Source organism: Ictidomys tridecemlineatus, chromosome 15 (genome assembly GCF_052094955.1).
Source record: "Ictidomys tridecemlineatus isolate mIctTri1 chromosome 15, mIctTri1.hap1, whole genome shotgun sequence".
Classification (NCBI taxonomy): domain Eukaryota; kingdom Metazoa; phylum Chordata; class Mammalia; order Rodentia; family Sciuridae; genus Ictidomys; species Ictidomys tridecemlineatus.
The window spans coordinates 1,526,169-1,547,301 of record NC_135491.1 but is presented as its reverse complement, the minus strand read 5'-3'; the positions used below and the strand labels follow the sequence as shown (position 1 = coordinate 1,547,301).

At 42.1% G+C, this 21,133-nt stretch overlaps 2 protein-coding genes across 3 annotated transcripts in view; both read left to right on the top strand.

The window, feature by feature from the left end:
- Nucleotides 1–19,634, top strand: part of LOC101972352 (frataxin, mitochondrial) — a 32,810-nt gene extending 13,176 nt beyond the window's left edge. Inside the window, 3 exon segments of the mRNA XM_040280111.2 lie at nucleotides 901–992; nucleotides 16,584–16,739; nucleotides 19,190–19,634. The gene's annotated coding sequence lies outside the window, so the exon portion shown is untranslated.
- Nucleotides 901–19,634, top strand: Znf667 (zinc finger protein 667). 2 transcript variants are annotated; one of them, XM_013365787.4, is made up of 4 exons: nucleotides 901–992; nucleotides 2,720–2,846; nucleotides 5,222–5,314; nucleotides 16,584–19,634. In XM_013365787.4, the coding sequence occupies exons 1-4, from the start codon at nucleotides 960–962 to the stop codon at nucleotides 18,161–18,163; spliced, it is 1,833 nt and encodes a 610-aa protein (XP_013221241.1). In that variant the 5' UTR covers nucleotides 901–959; the 3' UTR covers nucleotides 18,164–19,634. The 2 variants fall into 2 exon arrangements, with proteins under 2 accessions (XP_013221241.1, XP_077887503.1); XM_078031377.1 differs by lacking the exon at nucleotides 5,222–5,314.
- Nucleotides 19,635–21,133: the final 1,499 nt, after the last annotated feature.

Here is a 21,133-nt window from a genome sequence, read left to right as displayed (position 1 = left end):
ACCATCTCCCCTGCATTCCTCCTATCCTAGTCTACACTGTTGTTCCCCCCCATAATGTTGTCCACCCCCCCATTGTATCACTATCTAACCAACTTCTGCTTCATCTCTTGCTTCCCTCATATCCCAAACAAATTTATGGCCACCCCCCAATATTTTGTTAAATGTAAAGTTAGATTTTGTTGCTCCCTGCTCAGCCCCTCCCTTCTCTCCACTAGTGGTATCTAGCACTTAGGATCAAATCCAAACTGCTCACCACCTTCTTGATCTTTCCTTCCTGCCCTCCTACCTCACTCTGCTTCAGTATATGACCTCACTTCCTTATTCACCAAGCCAGGCCTGCTGTGTGGCCTTTACACCTGCTGTACCTTTGCCCAGAAGCTCTTCTCTGACTTGGTAGCTCACATTCTTTCTGCATTCAGACCTCAGCTCACTGTCACCTTCTAGGAGAAGACTTCCCTGACCACCACATCATTCTCTATTCCTGTACACTGGCCCTCTTCCCTTCATAGCAGTGACCTTGGCTGTCATTGTGCTCCATGTGGATTGCTTTTCTCTGTTGCAAGTACAGGGGCATGGGAGCAGGTACTGTTTGTCCTAGCTTGTTGCTCTCCCCAGTGCCAGGGACAGTGCCTGGCACCTTTAGATGCTTAATACATGTGTGTCAAGTGGAAAATGAGATAATAGCACATTCCTCATTTGCCTCCCAATCAGGAGCCTGCCATGATCCTAAAAGTGGGCACTGTTGGCCATGGCCTGACTTTGGGAGAGGGCAGGCTTGCTACAGATACCATGGCATCCATGCAAACACTTGTATTTGCACGTCATGTCCAGGTGAGGGTCCAGGGGATTCTGGGACCACTCAAAAGGTCCACTTGACCCCATGACCTCTCTTCTCCCCAGCACTGCCTTCCCAGAACTCCGCCTCTCTCTGAACGTGGAGCCTGAAGGGAAGGGAAAGGATGCCTGCTGCACAGCGGAAATCCAAATCCAAGGTAAGTGGCAGTTCCTCTTTTCAGGAATAGTCCATTCTGTTTCGTAAGGTGTAGCCATTTACCTTCCTTCCAGAGACTTCCTGCCTGTAGGAGTCTCCTCGTCCGTTCCTGGTGTTCTCCCAGTGATATTGGAGAATGAGAGGTGAGAGGCCCAGGAAGCCGCCCAGGGCCCTGTGCCCATTCCTCAGTATGCCCATGACTGACCGTTCAGCATCCCCAGGGGCTCTGCAGTGCTGGCAGATTGCCTTCTCCTGAGGGGAAGACAAGAACCCTGTGGTTTCTCTGGGTGGGGACAAGTGCCCACGTAAGACCTTCGGAGGCAGAGAAGATTGAACATGGCTTCATATTTGTCCCATTGGTGGCTTTGTTTCTCCTTGTAAAACCCACATTAGCACAGAGTAGAGTCCTCCAGCAAAGCTCCAAGTCTGAGAAGAACCTGTGGGTGCTTTGCAGGCCGGGCCACACGGTGCACTAGCCTTCTGTGGTCGGCACTCCTCACCACTGGACATTGGAACAGTCTTCAGGACGAGTGTGGAACAGTTTTCCAAAACAAGCACGTTTCTCTCTGTGTTGGGGACATTCATTCTTTTCTGCTTTCATGACAAATTCAAACTTGGCCTCTCAGCACATGTTTCTTATTGTGCAGTCTCGTGGGTCAGGGTCCAGGCACAACATGGCTTAGTGGGGTTCTCTGCTTGGGTCTTCTAGAGCTGAGGTTAAGGTGTCAGCTTTGTATTTTGATATTCATGATGTTCTCTTGGCCCCCGTTTTCCATCCCTAAGCCAGCAACAACCAACAGCCAAGCCAGACTCCCTGTGTTAAGTGGTTAGTGTACCTGCAAGGAACTTTTTGTCATACATAACTTATTCACATGTTCTTTAACAGAGTCTATGCTTAGGAGCTTGAATGGGGAGCCAAACTGCCAGGTCCTCCTGTGAAGTCAGCTGCCTTGCCTGTGTGGCCTCAGATCCTTCACCTGCATAGTTAACTGTGGCCCCGGGGGCAGGTCCAAGACCTGTGGTTCACAGGAGCACTATGAGCCAGTGTAGGCAGGTGCTAAAGATGCCTTTCTTCGTGAATTCCCAGCATGTCTGAGTTGGTCTGCTTTTTATTCAACATAATATTTTTTGGTTTATTTGGGTTTTTCATACTGGAGATTGAATCCAGGGGCACTCTGCCACTGAACTACACCTCCGGTCCTTTTTATTTGATTTTAATTTTTAAATTGTTGGGTACTGGGAATTGAACTCAGGGGCACTTAACCACTGAGCCACATCTCTGTCCCTGTTGTGTATTTTATTTAGAGACAGGGTCTCACTAGCACCTTACTGTTGCTGAGGCTGGCTTTGAACTCTAGATCCTCTTGCCTCATCCTCCTGAGCCACTGGGATTACAGGTGCCACCGTGCCCGGCTTCATTTTTTAAGACAGGGTCTTGTTGAATTTGCCAGGCTGGCCTTGGACATGTGATCCTCTTGCCTTATCTTCTGGGATTGTAGGTGTGTGCCACCACACCTGGCATACTCTTTTAATAGCAGTTATATCATATTGCACTGCATTTTATTTAATTTATGTAAAACACTTGCACCCTTTAGCCTCAGAACCCCCAGTGCTCCCTGCATGATTCCTGATACCATGTGTTATCTGTGTTGGGATGAGAGTACCATTTTCTCCAGCTTTGTGGAAGCACAAGGTCATGGTGAATGGACAGTCGATTTTTCATTTCAGGCACCAGTGACTTTTGGGGACTTGGCTATCTACTTCTCCCAGGAGGAGTGGGAATGGCTAAGCCCCATTCAGAAGGATTTGTATGAAGATGTCATGTTGGAAAACTACACGAACCTGGTCTCACTGGGTAAGGCCCTTCTCTCCATAATCCAGAACAAGCCTATTAAGGGACATTTGTCAATTAGGGTCTAGTTAGGAAAATGGATGCTAATCCAGTTGTGGTACTTATTTGTTTGTGTTGTTTTTTGCTTTTCTTTTTATTTTTTAACAGTTCTATTATATCATTCACTTAAAATATAGTCTGTCTATATGAAGTACATAATTCAGTGTTTTTGTTGTATTAACAGTTGTACAGCCATCACAACCAATTTTTCGTTCTTTCTCTCATTTCTTTATGTATCTATCTATCTATCTAGCTATTTATTCATTCATTGGTACTGGGGATTGAGCCCAGGGGCACTTAATTACTGAACTACATCCCCAGACTTTTTTTTTTTGCTACTGGGGATTGAAGTCAGGGACACCTGACCACTGAGCCACATCCCCAGCCCTGTTTTATATTTTACTTAGAGATAGGGTCTCACTGAGTTGCTTAGTGCTTCACCATTATTGCTGAGGCTGGCTTTGAACTTGTAATCCTCCTGCCTTAGCCTCCCAATCCACTGGGATTACAGGAGTGCACCCTGCACCTGGCATTTTTTTGTTTTGTTTTAAAATTTTTTTGTAGTAGTAGATGGGTAGAATTCCTTTATTTTATTCGTTTCATTTTTATGTGGTGCTAACAATCGAACCCAGTGCCTCATACATGGAAGGCAAGTGCTTTGCCACTGAGCCCCAGCCTTTTTTTTTTTTTTTGGAGACAGGGTCTTGCTAATTTGCTTAGTGCCTCACTAAGTTGCTGAGGCTTCCCATCCTCCTTCCTCAGCTTCCTGAATTACTGGGATTACAGGCATGTGCCACCTGCCTGGCCACACAGTGAATTTTAGAATGTTTTCATTGCCCTCGAAGAAAACCAGTACCCATTAGAATCACTCTTTTTCCCTGCTCACCTGATTTACCAGATTAGATGACTGCTACTCTTCCTCCTATCTCTATGAACTTGCCTGTTCTGGGGTTTGCATACAAATGGAATCTAAAGTATGTAGTCTCTTTACTTAGCATAGTTTTTGAGGTGCGTCTATATTATAGCATGTATCGGAACCCCATTCCTGTCCATTGCCACATAGTGTTTCCTTGTGTGGATAGACCACATCTCGTTGGTTCGTTCACTCATGAGCTCCTGGGTGTTTGGGTCATTTCCACCCTGCTGTGGACGTTCATATGCCAGCACAGGGGTTCATGTTCTGAGGAGAAGGGGAGTGGCACTGCCTGTTTGGTTTTCACTTCTGAGGGAGCCAGAGGCGGCTAGTTCTGGGAGTGCAGGGACAAAAAGAAAACCAGAGATGGAAGTCAGCAGAGTCCCTTTGGTGGACACTGAGTGGAAGCAGCTGCTAAAGTCCGACCCTCGTGTGACAAAGCCGAGCATAGAAGGGTAGAGCTGAGAGACAGTAGCCTACTAACCCATCTTTGAGCATCTGACCTCCTTGTTCAGGAAAATAATTGGTTTTGTGGAGTTAGAATGGAGCACTCTATTGGCTATAGCTGAGTGTGCATCCTCCTGGTATAAGACTTTAAAAACCAAACAATTTCTCCAGCTGTCACTCACCACTCAGCACAGAACAGTGTGATGCCCCACGTGTTTGGAGTTTTCACCACACGCCAGGCGATTCTCATGCCTGGCTGACAGTCCAGCTCTGGCACTACCTGGAGATGCATCAAACCCACAGCCTGGGGGCCTCATCTCCTAAGACTGCCTCATCTGGCAACTCAGGCCTCTGGGATTTCTGACCAACCCAACTGTAAATTTGGGGTTCCCGTGAGTCCCCTCCTCAGGTTTTACCCCAGAACTCAAGAAAGTACATTACTGAGGCTTTACCAGTTAAATATCAAGATATGTCTGGATGCAGATGAAGAACAGGTGAAGAGATACAGGGGGCAAGGTGAGGGCAAGGTGAGGGGAAGGGGTGTGGAGCTTCTGCTCCCTCTCTGGTGGTCCACCTCCACAGGTAAGCAACAGGAAGCTCTCCCAACCTGTCTTTTTGGGCCTTGTCGAGGCTTCATATGTGGTCCTGATTGATGAGATCACTGGCCATCAGTGATCTCTGTCCAGCCCCTGTCCTTCTCCAGAGTTCTGGGGTGAGATGAAAGTCCCATCCCTCTGATCACATACTGGGATCCTCTGACCCACGTGGAGGCTCCCAGGAGTACCTGGCCACCAGTTATTTTCTAGGGTTGAGGGTTTATGTGTCTTACAAGTCACAGTATCACAGTGCCCATTTTCCAGCTGCCCTCTGTGTCCTGTGTGCCCCACTGGGCTGGTACACCCTCACTCCATTGACACAGGGCTTGGCTCCGACTGTGGTGCTGACAGTGAGCTCAGTTCCATGCTTGTCCTATGTGCAGGTCTTTCCTCTCGAAGGCCAAATGTCATTGCCTTACTGGAGAAAGGGAAAGCACCCTGGATGGTGGAGCCTCCAAGACGACGCCAGGGCCCAGGTGAGTGACCAAGGACAGGGCCTACTTCTTACAGTTCAAGCTACTGTACCAGATGCTGGGTGGTTCATGAACAACAGAAACTCACATCTCACAGTTGGAAGTTCAAAATGAAGCACTGGCAGTAGTGCCTGGGGAAGGCCTGCTTCCTGGTCATACACGACCGCCTTCTGTATCCTCTGGAGCTGGAGCAGAGACGAGGCTTTCTGCTTTCTCTTTTAGTAAGACTCCACTAGTGACCCAATTACCTCCCAGAGGTGCCACCTCCACATGACATCCCCTTGGGAGAGAGGATTTAGACAGACAAATCTGGGCCAGACCTGCGTTTGGTCTGCTGTCGGCATTTGCTCTGCTGTCATGTAGGCACATTCTGCATGAGAGCCAGGCAGTCCTGAGGGGCAAGCTCTTGAAGTCCCGGGAGCCCGCTTCACCTGTCCACACCCAGGCCTGTGCGGAGAGGCCAGCCTAGATTCCTCCTTGGCTTCTCCTCAGTCATCGAGTTTCTCCTTGGACGTGGGACACCTGTGCCAGGAGTAGGGATCAGCAGTGTGGTGTAAGCCAGGCGAAGAGGCCACCTGCTGAGGCTTCGAGCTTTGGAGACTTCTGGTTTCTTAGGGTATGAATTAAAGAAGCCAGATGGCAGCACAGGGAAAACAGTAGGGCTCATGTTTTGACATTAAAAGAAGAAATTTCCTTTATCAAAATACTGTTTTTTAAATTACATAAAGTTCAGAGAAAGGAAAAGATGAAAAAAACAGCTACATGTGGTTATTGGTAACTATACTTATATATGGTTATTGGTAACTATACTCATATATTTCTGCTGTTTCACAAGTTTTAGTTGAAATGTTCTGTTAATAATCTCATTCCATTTTCTATTTAGATTCTAATTTCACATTAATGTCAACATGAGTGTGTGATGTGTGTATGTGTGTGCACACACTATGTGCACTTTTGCCCTTTTTGCTGTAGGACTGAGTCACAGGAACGGGATTGCTGGGTCAAAGGGTAGGATCACTTTTCAGACTAAATATTTTTGAATTGTTTTATAGGTTTGTCAGCTTGCTAGCCCCCAGTAAAAACTCTGGGCACTAACTCTAGGTATTTTTCTTGTGGACAACATTTCCTGTGTTTGGTCGGCCATAGTTTATTGCTTGTGAATCCATAGGAAGCTTGTGCTTCATTTCCACTGGACCTTGCCCCATTAGCCCACTCCCTTTGCTGATTCTGCTCTGTACTCTTTCACTGTAGTGGATTCCAGCCATTGGTCTAACAGATCAGCACCATGGACAGAAACAGAGCACAGTGTCAGTTTGATTTTCATACTCACAATACTGGATATCCTCATTAAAAACTTTTCTCGGCTGGAGTTGTGGCTCAGCGGTCGAGCACTCGCTTAGCACGTGTAAGGCCCTGGGTTCGATCCTCAGCACATAAAAATAAATAAATAAACATATTGTGTCCAACTACAACTAAAAAATAAATATTAAAAAAAACCCCAACTGTTCTCTTGGCTTATGAAGAACTTACTGTGTGCAGGTTCTAGGCAAAGGGCCATAGTCCCCGCAACATTTGTAGGTACCTCTGCATTACTGGGCAACAGATGAGGATTTGAGTCTTGAGTTAAATAACTTGTCCAGGGTCTCTCGTCGGGCAGACAGTGGGGCAAGGCTTGGAGCTCTGGCAGTGTTTCTTGACCCCCATATAGAGCTGCTCAAAACCACACTCTCCTACCCCGTAGACCATACTGTTTTTCTTATGTACTTGCTGGCATTTGTTTTCTGATTTAACTTATTCTCTTGTAAATTGTCTCCTCATGATCTCTCTCTCTCTCTCTCTCTCTCTCTCTCCCTCTCTCTCTCTCTCTCTCTTTTGTAGTTGTAGGTGGACAGTGTGTCTTTATTTTGTTCGTTTTTATGTGGTGCTAAGGATCGACCTTATTGCCTCTCATATGCTAGGCAAGTGCTCTGCCACTGAGCTATAGCCCCAGCTCCTGATCTGTGTCTTTCTTATGGTGATTTTATGGTTCTTGCAAAGAATGTCAGCTTGTATAGGGAGCTTTATTATTAAAAATACATTAACCCATTATATTTTACTATTAATTTTATAGAGCTTTATGGTTATTCATAGTAGTCAGGTTCATCCAGTAAGCTCATGGAAATTGATTTCAGTTCATGCTACAGCCCTTCTCTCCCCCTTTCCCTCCAGCCCTCCCTCCCCTCTCCCCTTTTCCCTCTTCTTTTCTACTAGACTTCCTTTCACTTGTCTGTTAATTTGTATTTGATTGGTTCTTTATGTAATCTTATTTTCTCCCTTTCTTTATTTTACTTCTGCTTCCACATATGAGAGAAAACATTTGACCTTTGAGTCTCTGAGTTTGGCTAATTTCACTTAGCATGATAGTCTCCAGTTCCACTCATTTCCCAGCAAATTCCTCTCTTTTTTTTTTTCATAATTCTTTTTTTTTTTTTTAAAAGAGTGTGAGAGAGAGTTCTCTTTTTTTTTTTTTTTAAAGAGTGAGAGAGAGAGAGAGAATTTTTTTAATACTTATTTTTTAGTTTTTGACAGACACAACATCTTTGTTTTTATGTGGTACCGGGGATCGAACCTGGGCCGCACGCATGCCATGCCAGGTGGGCGTGCTACTGCTTGAGCCACATCCCCAGCCCTCATAATCCTTTTTAATGGCTGAGTAGAACTCCGTGTGTGTGTGTGTGTGTGTGTGTGTGTGTGTGTGTGTTATCACAAATTCTGAATCCATTCATCTGTTAATGGGCATCTGGGTTGATTTTGTAGTTTAGCTCTTGTGAATTGTGCTGCTGTAAACATTGATGTGGCTGTGTCGTTTTAGTATGCTCATTTTAGATATTTTAGGGAAACACCAAGGAGTGGGATAGCTGGGTCATATGGTGCTGCCATCCCTAGTTTTTTTTTAACAAATCTACAAACAGTTTTCCAGAATAGTTGGACTAAGCAGCAATCCTAACAGTGTACAAGTCTTCCTTTCTCCCCACAACCTCTCCAGCATTTATTGTATGTATTCTTGATCATTGACATTCTGACTGGAGTGAGATGAAATCTTAGTGTATTTTTGATTTGCATTTCCCTAATTGCTAGAGGTATTGAACATGTTTTTCATGTATTTACTGGCATTTTGTGTTTCTTATTTTGAGAAGTTTCTGTTTGGTTCTTTTGCCTATTTGTTGATTGGGTTGTTTGGGTATTTTTGGTGTTAAGTTTTTTGAGTTCTTTGTGTATTTTGGATATTTAATCTCCTATTGGAGGAGTAGCAGGCCAAGATTTTCTCCCATTTGCAAGCTCTCTCATCATGCTCTTAATTCTTTCCTTAGCTGTGCAGAAGCTTTTTATCTTGAGAGTATCCCACTTATTTTTTTCTTAATATTTTTTAGTTGTCAGTGGTCTTTTATTATATGTGGTGCTGAGGATCCAACCCAGGGCCTCACACAGGCCAGGCAAGTGCTCTACCACTGAGCCACAACCCCAGTCCGATAGTCTCCCACTTACTGATTGTTGGTTTTGTTTCTTGTGTTTTGGACCTTGTTCAGGAAGTCTGTGCCTGCACCTACACGATGGAGGGCAGACCCTGTGTTTTCCTCGAGCAGTTGTACAGGTGTCCAAAAGCTCCCTGTGGCTACCATGCTCTGTCCTTCCCAATTCACAGCAAATCATTACTTATACTCAACCATATGTGGAAACTGTCACAAAATTTGCGAGATTTAAAACAACAAGAAAAAAGAAAAAATAACTCTCCACAAAGTATGTAAATTGAAACACCATGCTTTGAGAGAATTATCTTAGAAAAGAAAAAGTGGTTATAACAGTTTTACTTACCTTTTAACTTCTGCTGGATCTCTAATTTTCCTAGCCTTATATTTAAAATGTAAGTTTCAGGACCTACAAGATTTACTAGGCTTATGAAAAACCAGTTAAGACAAAAGGAAAAAAGTGTCTCTTTTAAATCCAAGCTGCTTGGCTGGCTATTTTATCTGTTTTTAGCCAGCTTTCTTAACTAGTTCCTCCCTAATGTTACAACACGGAAAGAAAAAGTAGAAACATTCCAAATTTATACGCTTTCTTTTTGAAAATAGGTGAAACACTACATGAGAATCCACTCTGCCACCTTCCCTGCCTCTGCACCTTGTCTCTGTCTCCTCTTTTATTATTATTCTTTACATTCAGATTCTAGTGTAATTCCTAAGTGTCTGATCCATTTTGATTTACATTTTGTGCAGGTGAAAGATAGAGGTCTAATTTCATTTTTCTACATATAGCAGTCCAGTTTTCCCAGCACCATTTGTTAAAAGGCTATCTTTTCTCCAAGATGTATTTTAGCACTTTTTCAATATCAGACAGCTGTAGGTTTGTGGGTCTGTCTGCCTCTTCTGTGCTGTTCCACTGATCTTCCCGACTGTCTTGTGTAGTACATGCTGTTTTTGTCATTGCAGCTCTGTAGTGTGATTTAGATCACATGTTACGATGCCTTCTACTTCTGCTTCTTCTGTGATGTTGTCCTCTACTTTTCTACTTCTGCTTTTCTTGCTTAGTATTACTTTGGATATTCTGAGTCTCTTATTCTCCCAAATGGATTCAAGAAATTTTTCCTTTCTAATTCTGTGAGGAATGTCATTGGTATTTTTATGGGGATTGCATTGGATCTGTATATTGCTTTTGATAATATGGCTGTTTTGACAATATTAATTCTGCCTATCCAAAAACATGGGATGTTTTTCCATCTTCTAAGGTCTTCAATTTATTTCTTCAGTGTTCTGTAATTTTCATTTTCATTGTAGAGCTCTTTTACCTCCTTGGTTAGGTTAATTCCCAAGTTGCGGTGGTTTTTTTTTTTTTTGGAGGGGGGGTGTATGGATCTTGTACATATGGGATCTTATCACCAGCAAACAGAGATAGTTTGACTTCTTTTCCTGTTTGCATCCCTTTGATGTCCTTTCCTTGCCTGATTGCTCTGGCTAAGATTTTGAGGACTATATAGAATAGGAGTCATGAGAGTGGACAGGCTTGTTTTGTTCCTGAATTTAGTGTAAATGGTTTTAGTTTTTTTTTCCATTTAGTATGATGTGGGCTTTGGGTTTGTCATAAGGCCCTTATGATGTTGAGGTAAGTTTCTTCGAGCTGTAGCTTCTCCAGCATTTTTTTTTTTTTAAAGAGAGAGTGAGAGAGGAGAGAGAGAGAGAGAATTTTTAATATTTATTTTTTAGTTCTCGGCAGACACAACATCTTTGTTGGTATGTGGTGCTGAGGATCGAACCCGGGCCGCACGCATGCCAGGCGAGCGCGCTACCGCTTGAGCCACATCCCCAGCCCCTCTCCAGCATTTTTAACATGGATTTTATCAAAGGACTTTTCTGCATCTACTGAGATGATCATGTGATTTGAATTCTGTTTCAGTGATGGATCACATTCATTGATTTGTGTGATTTTTATATCTTTATGGTTCAATTTGGGCAGGTTATATGTGTCTAGAAATTTGTCCATGTCTTGCAGATTTTCCAGTGTATTGGAGTGTAAATTTTCAGAATAGGATCTGATAATCATCTAAATTTCAGAGGGGTCTGTGTTGATATCTCTTCTTTCATCTCTAATTTGTCTTTTTAAAGAACCAACTCTATGTTATATTTATCCTGTATATTGTTTTCTTATTTTTAATTTCATTGATTTCAATAATTTTTGGTCATAATTATTTTCTGCCTTCTACTGGTTTGGGGGGTTAGTTTGTTCTTTTTCTAAGGCCTTGAGTTTGGAGCATCAGCTAATTTATTTGGGATTTCTAATTTTTTATTATAGGCTGAGAAGGTAAATTTAGCTGTTTTGGGGTGGAATATTCTGTAGATGTCCTTGGGTCCCTTTAATTTATAGCATTGTTTAGGTTGGATTTATCTTTGTTGATTTGTTGTTGTTTTGATGTCCTATCTATTGGTGATAAGATATTGAAATCCTCCAGTATAATTGTGTTGTGGTCTGTGTAGGACTTAATGTCATGAGTGGTTTTTCCATGTAAGGGTGCATTGACAGATGCTTACTATGGTTATATCTTGTCAAATTATTTCCTTTAGTAGGATGGAATGGCCTTCATTGTGTCTTCTAATTAATTTTTGCTTGAAATGTACTTTGTCAGATATGAGAACAACTACTCCTGCTTGTTTTCTTGGACCATGTGCCTGGAATATTTTTTGCAATCCTTTTCTCTTCAGCAGGTGGGTGTGTTTGCCTATAATACGGGTCTCTTTTAAACAGCATATAATTGGATTTTTTTTAATCCATTCTATTAATCTGTGTCTTCTCACTGGGGAGTTGAGACCATTAGCATTCAGTGTTAGTATGGATATGTGTTTGTGGTTTCCTGCCATTTAAATTTTTTTTTTGCTGTATCTTAGCCATTCTTGATTCTCACTTAGTGGCTTTTTATTCTATTGTTTGTTCTCTGTTTGAGGGCTTTGGAAATTATCTTTTAGTTTCTCTGTGTGAAGTTTATCTTTGGATGTTCTTTGTAGTGCTGGTTTGGTATTCATGAATTCTTTTGGTTTACTCTTATTGTGGAATATTTTAATTTCCCCCTTAAAATTGAAACTGAGTTTTGCTGGGTATAGTAACCTTGGCTGGCAGGTCTTTTCTTTTAGAGTTTGGAGCAGCTCATTCCAAGCCCTCCTTTATTTCAGGGTATGAGCAGAGAAATCAGAAATGGACCTTATTGATTTGCCTCTAAATGTGACTTGATATTTCTCTCTGCAGCTTTTAATATTCTTTCCTTGTTTTCCATTTTAGGGATTTTGGTTATATGTCTCCACACACTTCTCATTTGGCTGGGTCTATTTGGTGTCCTGTAAGCCTCCTGTTTGTGGTTGTCTATCTCGTTTCTGATATGTGATTAGTTTTCTATAACTATCTCATTGAAAATGTTCTCTGTGCCTCTGGTTTGTATCTCCATGTTCTTTTCTATCCCAGTGATTCTCAGGTTCAGTCTCTTAAAGTTGTCCCAGTTTTCTGGTCATGTTCTGTTCATTTTTTTCCTTTATTATTTTTGGACTCAGGATCATATACCCTGTCCTCAGTGGCTAAAGTTCTATGTTCAAGGGCTGAGGTTCTGTTTTCTACACCATCTGTTAGTGATGCCTTCAAGTGAGATTATAATCTGATTGATTTTGTGTTTAATTTCTGAGAGGTCTGCATGGTTTCTTTGCACTATCTCTATTTCTGTATTAAACATTTCCCTGTAATTGTTCTCTTAATTTCTTCCTTAGATCTTCTTTTAGTTCATTGAACATTTTGATAATTAGTTTTTAATAGTCTTCCTCCGGGTTTTCGTCTGCCTCACTGTCAGCGAGATCCTTTGTTGGGGGATGTTGGATTTTGGGGGGACATTTGTCTGTCTGATTTCTCATGTTTTCAGAGGTCTTGGTTTTGTGCATCAATTTAAATGGATTCCTCTACCTCTTTTTTTTTTTTTTTTTTTTTTTGCGAGTGTCCTTTTGTGTGTAGTTATCTTATTTGTTCTGGGACTTCTTCCTGTTTTTTGATGTATGAGTAGATGCCAAGGGGTGAGACCTGAGTTCCCTCTCTGGTTGTTCCTCCTTGAGTTTTATTGTTGGTTTGGGGCTTTTGTCTCTTCATTTCTTGAGTTGGTGTAATGTCAGGGAATGTTTAGCAGCAGGGTCTCCAGCCTGTGCACTTTTAATGTCCTCAAAATATGGGAGAAAAATAAACAATAGTGACAACTTTTGGAAACAACAGATAGTAAGCCGTGTTAAATACCCAGTTCCTATTATGAGTCTTAAACATTAATTGCCACCAAAGAACAGGATTGGTGGGTTCAGCAGTTGTCAGCAGTGAAAACAATAACCATGAACGATAGCCACAGCTTTAAAGGAAACAGCAGGTGTGCGCTATTTCACCATAGTGGCAGTGATTGTTTTAGCTTTAATGGTGGGGGCAGGGGTATATAAACCATTTAGTTCTGAATGATGTAGAAATGCAGTTAACTGGGGAAGAAACGAAATGTGTTAGCACATTAGAGAAGACTTCACAATTTCAGAAAATGAACAGAGAAAATTCAGAATAGCATAGCAGGTGATATTATGTAGTGGGAGTGGAGAAAATCAAAGCCTGTATTGGGAGAGAGAATATTAGAATTTGGTGAGTAGCAAAAGATAAAGATATAAAATCAAAGTGAAATATTCAGTCTAATCTCTTATATCTTGTGAAGTCTTCTCTAATGTGCTAATAAGTAACACTGCTTACTACAGAACCCTCATAAGACAAAGCTAGAAAAAGACAATGACATTTTTAAAATGCTGAATATGAGAGAAAACATGACAAATAACGGTAATCTATCTGTCCCTGAAAGAGGACAGCAGAATTCACACGCTCATAGACATACACACAAATTCACACATGGGAGGAATAAGAAAAAAATAATTAAAAAAAATACATGTGTATTTTAAAAAAAGAAAAATATCCAATGTCTTAGTTGTAGACCAAAGTGACCTCCACCGAAATGGTCGAAATATTTGACCAGCATGGGTGGTCAGTGTCTGTTCAGTAGTCTTTCTCGTCCATTTTTCCTGAGTCAAGTACTGGTAGAACGGATGCAGGGCCTTAACCCATGCTGTGGCTCTCTGAGCTGCCTGTGCACCTAGGATTGAAGCTGTGTGCCTTCCTCTATCCTGATAATTCCTAGATTTGGTATTTCAGGTTATCCCATAATTTTTGGAGGTTCTGTTCATGGATTCTTACCATCTTCACTGTGAGGTCAACTTTTTAAAGATTATACATTTGTCTTCATTGTGTGAGGTTCTGTCTTCCAAATGATCTAGTCTGTTGGTGATGCTTCTGTAATTTTGTAGTGTCCTGCAGGTTACCAATACCTCATCTTTAAGAGGGAGATCAATATTTAGAGCACTCAAGGTGAACAATATGCATCCTTAAACCATATAGGTTCTCTTTAGACAGTTATAGTTTTTTCACAATAAACAGAAGCGGTGAATTTGATTAATACCTATAATGAAATAGTAGGTTTGTGTCAGGGTCTGCAGTTTCTGATGGTAGAGAGCAGGGGCGGGTGGGAGGTGAGAATAGAGAGGTGTTAGCTCACAACAAGAGTGAAGGAGGATCAAGAGAAGCAGGCTAGCAGGGTGCCTCTGGTGAACCAAGCCTGCAGGGACCTTGGTGATGGTCTTCCAGATGCTGGCTGTTGTTTTTAGATTGTATCGAGCATGTCCCTCGTTGGTGGCAGCGGCAGTGTCAAGTCTTCCAGGCCCCTAGCCATTGTCCTAAGATGGAAGCTTCCCTGACTAAAGATGATGGTGGTGGCAGTGGAGGTGTCCCAGAAGTGAGGTGATTGCTTTCAGAGATGGGGCTGAGAGGGTAGTTCCTGCATTGGCCAGCAGCGCTGTGATGTGTAGTGCTGCATCAGGCTGCTACCTCCAGGCCCTGTCCATTGTCCCAAGGTGGAGGCTAACATCTTGGAGGGGTTGCGCAGGTAGCTGCAGTGTCCCAAGATGGCAGCAGGTGGGAAAGCCATGCGTTGGTAGACGGGGCTGCAGCATGGTCACTCTCCTCCACATGTACGTGTTCACTCCCAGGTTTATATGCTCACATTGACCTAATGTACTGGGGTGAATTCTGGTATGTGCTGTGGTTTAAGGGACTTCTAGATACACAGCAGAGAGATGAGCTGAGGTGATGTTTGTGTCCACACAAAAAAAGTGAGGTCTTGAATGAGGGATGTGCAGAGAAGGAGAGGAAGACAGCAGGGTGTGGGGCAGGACAGACTCGAGGGTGAGACCTGGGTTCCCCTTGGCTGAGGCCCCGGCCTTGCTGTGAAGGTTTCCCTAGCCTCCCTTTCTTGATTCCCCATTGGCATGATTATTTTAAGGTACATCTCCTAATGGGAACTACAATGGTAGTTACTACAGATATCAAATAGCCACAGGTCCACAGAATTCTTCTCTAGAACGCTTTTAGGAGATTGTTGTCGGGGCTTTTAGCCCCCGTCTCCTCCTGACCAGCGGGAGACCTGTGAGGTGGGTAAGTGTACACACTTGAAAGAGTATAAGTGTAATAGATGTAGAGTTTCTCACAGTGATGTAGTTAAACGACACTCTTCAGTAAGTTCAAGCTCCATTTAACACATGACTGTTATAGGAATAGAACACAAGCCACACAGTTAATCAGAGTTTTTCTACTACCTACATTAAAATAACTTTAAAAACAGGCAAAATTATTTTGTTAACCCAGTGTATTTAAAATACTGCAATGTATGATCACTATTTTTACAGTGAGATATTTTACTGCCCTTTTTTTGTACTACATCTTCACAATCTGGAGTGTATTTCACACAGCATGTCCCACATCAGACCAGCCATGTGTTGTGGAGCTCAGTAGACCCATATGCCTTGTGGGTGCTATATTGGACAGCTCTGAACCTGTGTGGTGTTTATTGTTCCCTATAATTTCAGGTTTATAGTCAGTCTGCTGTACAATCATCTTAAATTATCTGGACTTTTGTGTCCTACTCCATTTCATCTATTTTGCCAGATAAGAGGTTCATTTTTATTTAGTCTAATCTTTTACCTTTTTTCCTACTTCTCTGAGTTTAAAGTTTTCACTCTTGTAAAATCTAAATACTGAATTCTAATTGCTACTAGGTTTGCAGTCTTTAAATATTTGATTTCTGCATTTTGAGGGATTTATAATTTTACAAATGTATAATTTATAATATAAGATTCGATCATTTTAAAGAACATAATTCAGTGACTTTTTAAAAAATGTATTTTCCACGTTGTGTAACCATCTCCACAATTCTGATTCAGAACATTTTCATCACCCTACTAAGATCCCTTTTGCCAAGTTACAGATAATCCTGATTGACATCTCCAGACCCAGACAACTAATGGTCTTGTCTCTGCAGATTTGCCTTTTATAGACATTTCATAAAACAAAACTACATTTATTTGTCCAGTGACACCTATGGGGTTGAATGTAGTATGTGGTACAAATTTATCCTCGAAGTAAAACTTTGATTTATTTACTTTCTCATCACAAACTCTCCTGAAATATTAAATATTTCATTAAAATCTTTCATATGATAATTCAAACCCCAAGAAGACACTAAAAAGTTATTGTTCTGTTTTTCATAGTTATTCTGATCAGTAATGATAATGATTGCATGCATATTGTAGAAGATTGATTTTTCAAGCACAGGAAAACAACCAGTCAATTTTTTGGTATCTTTCAGACTCCAGGTCTAAGTGTGAGGTGAAGAAATTACCACCAAATCAGTGCAACAAATCTGGGCAAAGCAGCTGTCAGAAACCAGTTTCTACAAAACAAAAGGTTCCAACAGGGAGCAGGGGCTACAGGAAAAGTTCATTTCTAAGCAAACCCAAGAAAGGTAATTCAGGGAAGAAAGCCTTAAAATGTGATTACTGTGCTAAAACCTTTAGTCAAAGCATCTCTCTTAAACTGCATCAGAACTCACATACTGGAGAGAGACCTTATGAATGTGGTAATTGTAGAAAAGCTTTCAGACAGATCTCATCTCTCATTCTTCATCAGAGAGTTCACAATGGGAAGAAAAGCCATGAGTGTGATAAATGTGGGGAAAGTTTCAATAACAAAATAGCCTTTATTCTACATAGAAAAATTCATAATGGAAAGGAAATGTCTAATTGTGGGAAGGGTTTGAGTTCATGCCCATCTCTCAGTGTACATCACAACATCCAAATTGTTGAGAGAGTCTACCAGTGCAGAAAATGTAGGAAAGTCTTTAGTCGGAAGTCATCCCTTTTAGTTCATAAGAGAATTCACAGTACAAAGAAAATACATAAATGCAATAGATGTGGGAGAGGCTTCAAAAAGAAACCAGCCCTTGTTACACATGAAAAAATTCATATCGGAGAGAAACCTCATAAAAGTGTGAAGGCCTTAAGTCAGAGTGTGATGCAGAGAAGTCACCATTTAGAGAATGCCTTTAAATGTGGAAAATGTGGGAAATCCTTTAGTAGGATTTCACCCCTTCTGCTTCATCATAAAATTCATGCTTCAGGTAAACCCTATAAATGTGACAAATGTGAGAAGGACTTTAGGCGCCTTTCAACCCTTATTCTGCATCGAAGGGTTCACAGTGGAAAGAAGCTGTACAGATGCAATAAATGTGAGAAGGTCTGTAATCGGCATTCATCCCTCATTCAACATCAGAAAATTCATAAACGGAAAAAGAAGCTCTTTGAGTGTAAGGAATGTGGAAAGATGTTTTCTGGAACTGCAAACCTTAAAATACATCAGAACATTCATTCTGAAGAGAAACCTTTCAAGTGCAATAAATGTAGTAAAGTTTTTGGTCGCCAGTCATTCCTTATTGAACATCAGAGGATTCATACTGGAGAAAAGCCCTATCAGTGTGAGGAATGTGGGAAAGCGTTCAGCCACCGAATATCCCTAACTCGACACAAGAGGATTCATACTGAAGACAGACCTTATGAATGTGACCAGTGTGGGAAGGCCTTCAGCCAGAGTGCACATCTTGCCCAGCATGAGAGAATCCACACTGGAGAGAAGCCGTACACCTGCAAGACATGTGGGAAGGCCTTCAGTCAGCGCACCTCCCTCATCCTCCATGAAAGAAGTCATACAGGAGAGAAACCCTACGAGTGCAATGAGTGTGGGAAGGCGTTTAGCAGTGGCTCAGACCTCATTCGACATCAGAGAAGTCATTCTTCGGAGAAACCCTATGAATGTAGCAAGTGTGGGAAGGCGTATAGTCGGAGCTCGTCCCTGATTCGACATCAAAACACTCATTCTGAAGAAAAGGCCTAATGTTTTAAATCTGTGAAAGCTAAGGATGAGGTTATCAGAGAAGCAGTCACAGGCATGGGGGAAATGTACAGATCTTCCTTAGGGGGTGGGGTTGTGTCCTGAGAAACTCCCCAAGGTTGAAAATATAGTGAATAACACACTTGAAGTACCAAACATCAGAGCTTTGCAACACAGCCCAGTGCAGAGTACCGAGCATTCATCATTGCACGGCTGACAGGGAGCTGTGCCCACTACTGCCGCCCAGCACCATGAAAGAGCATCATACTGCCTGCTGCTAGCCTAGGAAAAGATCACATCCTGAAGTATAGTTTCTACAGAACATATTGCTTCTGCACCATCATAAAGCCAAAACTCACAGGTTAAGCCTTTGTATATTGAGGTCTGTCTATACCTGTCTCTAATATAAATTCTGTATATATGGGGTGATGTGATGATGTATATCCCACTTTGAAAGCCAAAGAACAAAAGTCACTGGTGACTTTTGACCTCTGGATTTGAAACCAACTGAGGCAAGCTCAGGAGAAAGATAAGTCTTTTGAGGATGAAGGCTATTTTTCTTTGATGTTTTATTTCCTAGTGTAGTTTTGAAGAGACTTCACTGGCCACATGCCACACAATGGAATTGTGAAGTCTGGTTTTGTAGATGGGGCGTTGAGCCTGATTTGAGTTCACATGAGTTTGAGTTGGTTCCTCAGAACCAAAACTGTCCCATAAAAGGGAGTTCCTGGCAAAATAGGATGCTGCTTTCACCTGACAGTCTTTAGGGGGATAAAGACAGCACCTATAATGGTGTGTAGCAGCAGTGTTCACCATACTGTCTTCATGGATTTGAAGACGTGGTGTGAAAATTGAATGTGTTCAAGACAGGCTAATGGGGAAGAACCATGAGGCGGTGACAAAATGAGGAACTTCAGAGCAGGGAGAAAATTTATATTTGAAAATAAATTGTTTATATTTATATGACTATATATTGGTATTTTCATGTAATACCGATGTGTAATAAGTGACTTGTGAAATGTGTTGCAGATTAAATGTGTGTGTCACCCCAAAATTACATGCTGAAGCCCTCGCCCTCAATGTGGGGTATTTGGAAATGGGGCATCTGAGAAGTATTTAGCATTACATGAGGGCAAGGCTTCGTGATGGGTCATTGCCCTTAGAAGAAGAGACACCAGAGAGCGTACTCTCTGCACCATGCAAGAACATAGCAAGGCAGATGTCTGCCCCCAAGGAGACAGCCCTCCCTGGAACTGACCTGGTGGACATTCTGATCTCAGATTTCCAGCCTCTGGAACTGAGAAATTAATTCTGTTGTTTAAGTCCCAGTCTGTGGTATTTTATGATGTCAGCTCAAGTGGACCAAGACACTGGGGAGCCTCTAGGTATATATACTGAGCTCTTTTCATTTCACCTGTTTCCAGTGTGTGTAAAACATGTCAGAAATAAAGTCAGAGTTCTGTTTTGTGATTAATTATATAGTCAGGCTTTTCTGTTCGTGTTTTCCTTCTGCAAAAAAAAAAAAAAAACTACTTTTATGAATACTTGTATCTTGTTAATACAACTTTGTGGAATGTGGGATCACATGGGTTAGGTTATTTTGACTTTGACAAGTGAGAACAACAACCAGAATTGTGAGGAGTGAACATGCATGCAGCATGACCAACTAAGTTTCCCGTTTAAATTCGACCGTTCAGATATGAAAAGTAAGCATTAAAAATAAATCTCCACTTGGAGTAAATGGGTGAGTAAGGGCCTGGGGGAGGCAACAGGAAGCATCTTTTCTCCTCCTGCTTCTGCACACGTGTCCCTCCTCTCCACCTTGCTCTTTCTCCCAGGCTGCCATATGAGTGGTTCCTGATGGAGGGTGGTGTACCTAGAGTGGGGAGGAGCGAGAGGATGACCTGCCCCAGTCACCCACTCCCTTCAGTCTCACTGCCTGTTGGCCTTCTTGCCCTTCTTGGAAACTGCAAGAGTGCATCGGGATGGCAGTTCATTCACTCAGAAGCCGACTTGGGATGGGTTATGAGAACTGCTTATTGTAGCTGCCTTATTGCTGACCCCATCAGAAATCCTCACTTGATCTTGTTAGGCCTATTCTCACATTTCTGAGGGCGCCACATAGGCAGTGTGACTTAAGGCTTACCTACCTGTGCTCCCAACTACTAGCAACTCAGTTATTTTCTAAAGGATCAAAACCTTCATTATTTAATTTTTTAGTAATAGACATAAGTTTTAGAAGTACATTCAACCTCAAGAAAATCAATATTCGTTTGCTTTAATCCCTAAAACTTAAAATCCTGATAAAATGTGTTTTATTCACTTGCCTGGTATAGAAGAGGCGATTTTGACAGTATTTTTCTTTTTGTTTTTTAAAAATATTATTGTGGTTGTAGATGGACACAGTTCCTATATTTTATTTTTATGTGGTGCTGAGGATTGAACCCAGTGGCCCACACGTGTGAGGCAAGCGCTCTGTCACTGAGCTGCAACCCCAGCCCAGTATTTTGCTTTTAAGCGGTGCCTATGGACTTTCCGTAATCCTTCAGTGACATCATGTCTGCACATTTGTGTGTCGCTGTCCTGGAAACAATTACTCCTAAATCCAGGGATGTACGAGCTGGCTAGACATTGTTCCTGCCCACAGGCACCTGCTGATGACCAGAGAATACAGGATGTGAGAAAAGGGAAGTGTGTGCAAGGTGTCAGGCAGAGGGTGATGGTCTCCACGGTGCGGGCGGCAGGTAGGCAGACTGCTTCTAGAGATGGTGATGGTATTAAAGGAGGAACAAGGTGGGAGGCCAGGAGAAAAGTATACATGCATAAATAATGCAGGAGAAGTGGAGTGTGGGGGATGCTGCAAACTCCATCACTTAGTACCCCACAGGTGAGTGGTAAGCACTTAATGAAATATTTCACTGAAAATATTCTAGTAGAACTGGACTGTCTCTGAGCATGCCTTAACCTGAAGAG

Bases quoted from the DNA above. Each gene is read 5' to 3' on its own strand.
- Znf667 (XM_013365787.4), top strand. From the start codon at position 960: ATGCCTGCTGCACAGCGGAAATCCAAATCCAAG. The intron at 993-2,719 runs GTAAGTGGCAGT...TTTTCATTTCAG, and splicing joins AGCGGAAATCCAAATCCAAG to GCACCAGTGACTTTTGGGGA. The intron at 2,847-5,221 runs GTAAGGCCCTTC...TCCTATGTGCAG, and splicing joins CACGAACCTGGTCTCACTGG to GTCTTTCCTCTCGAAGGCCA.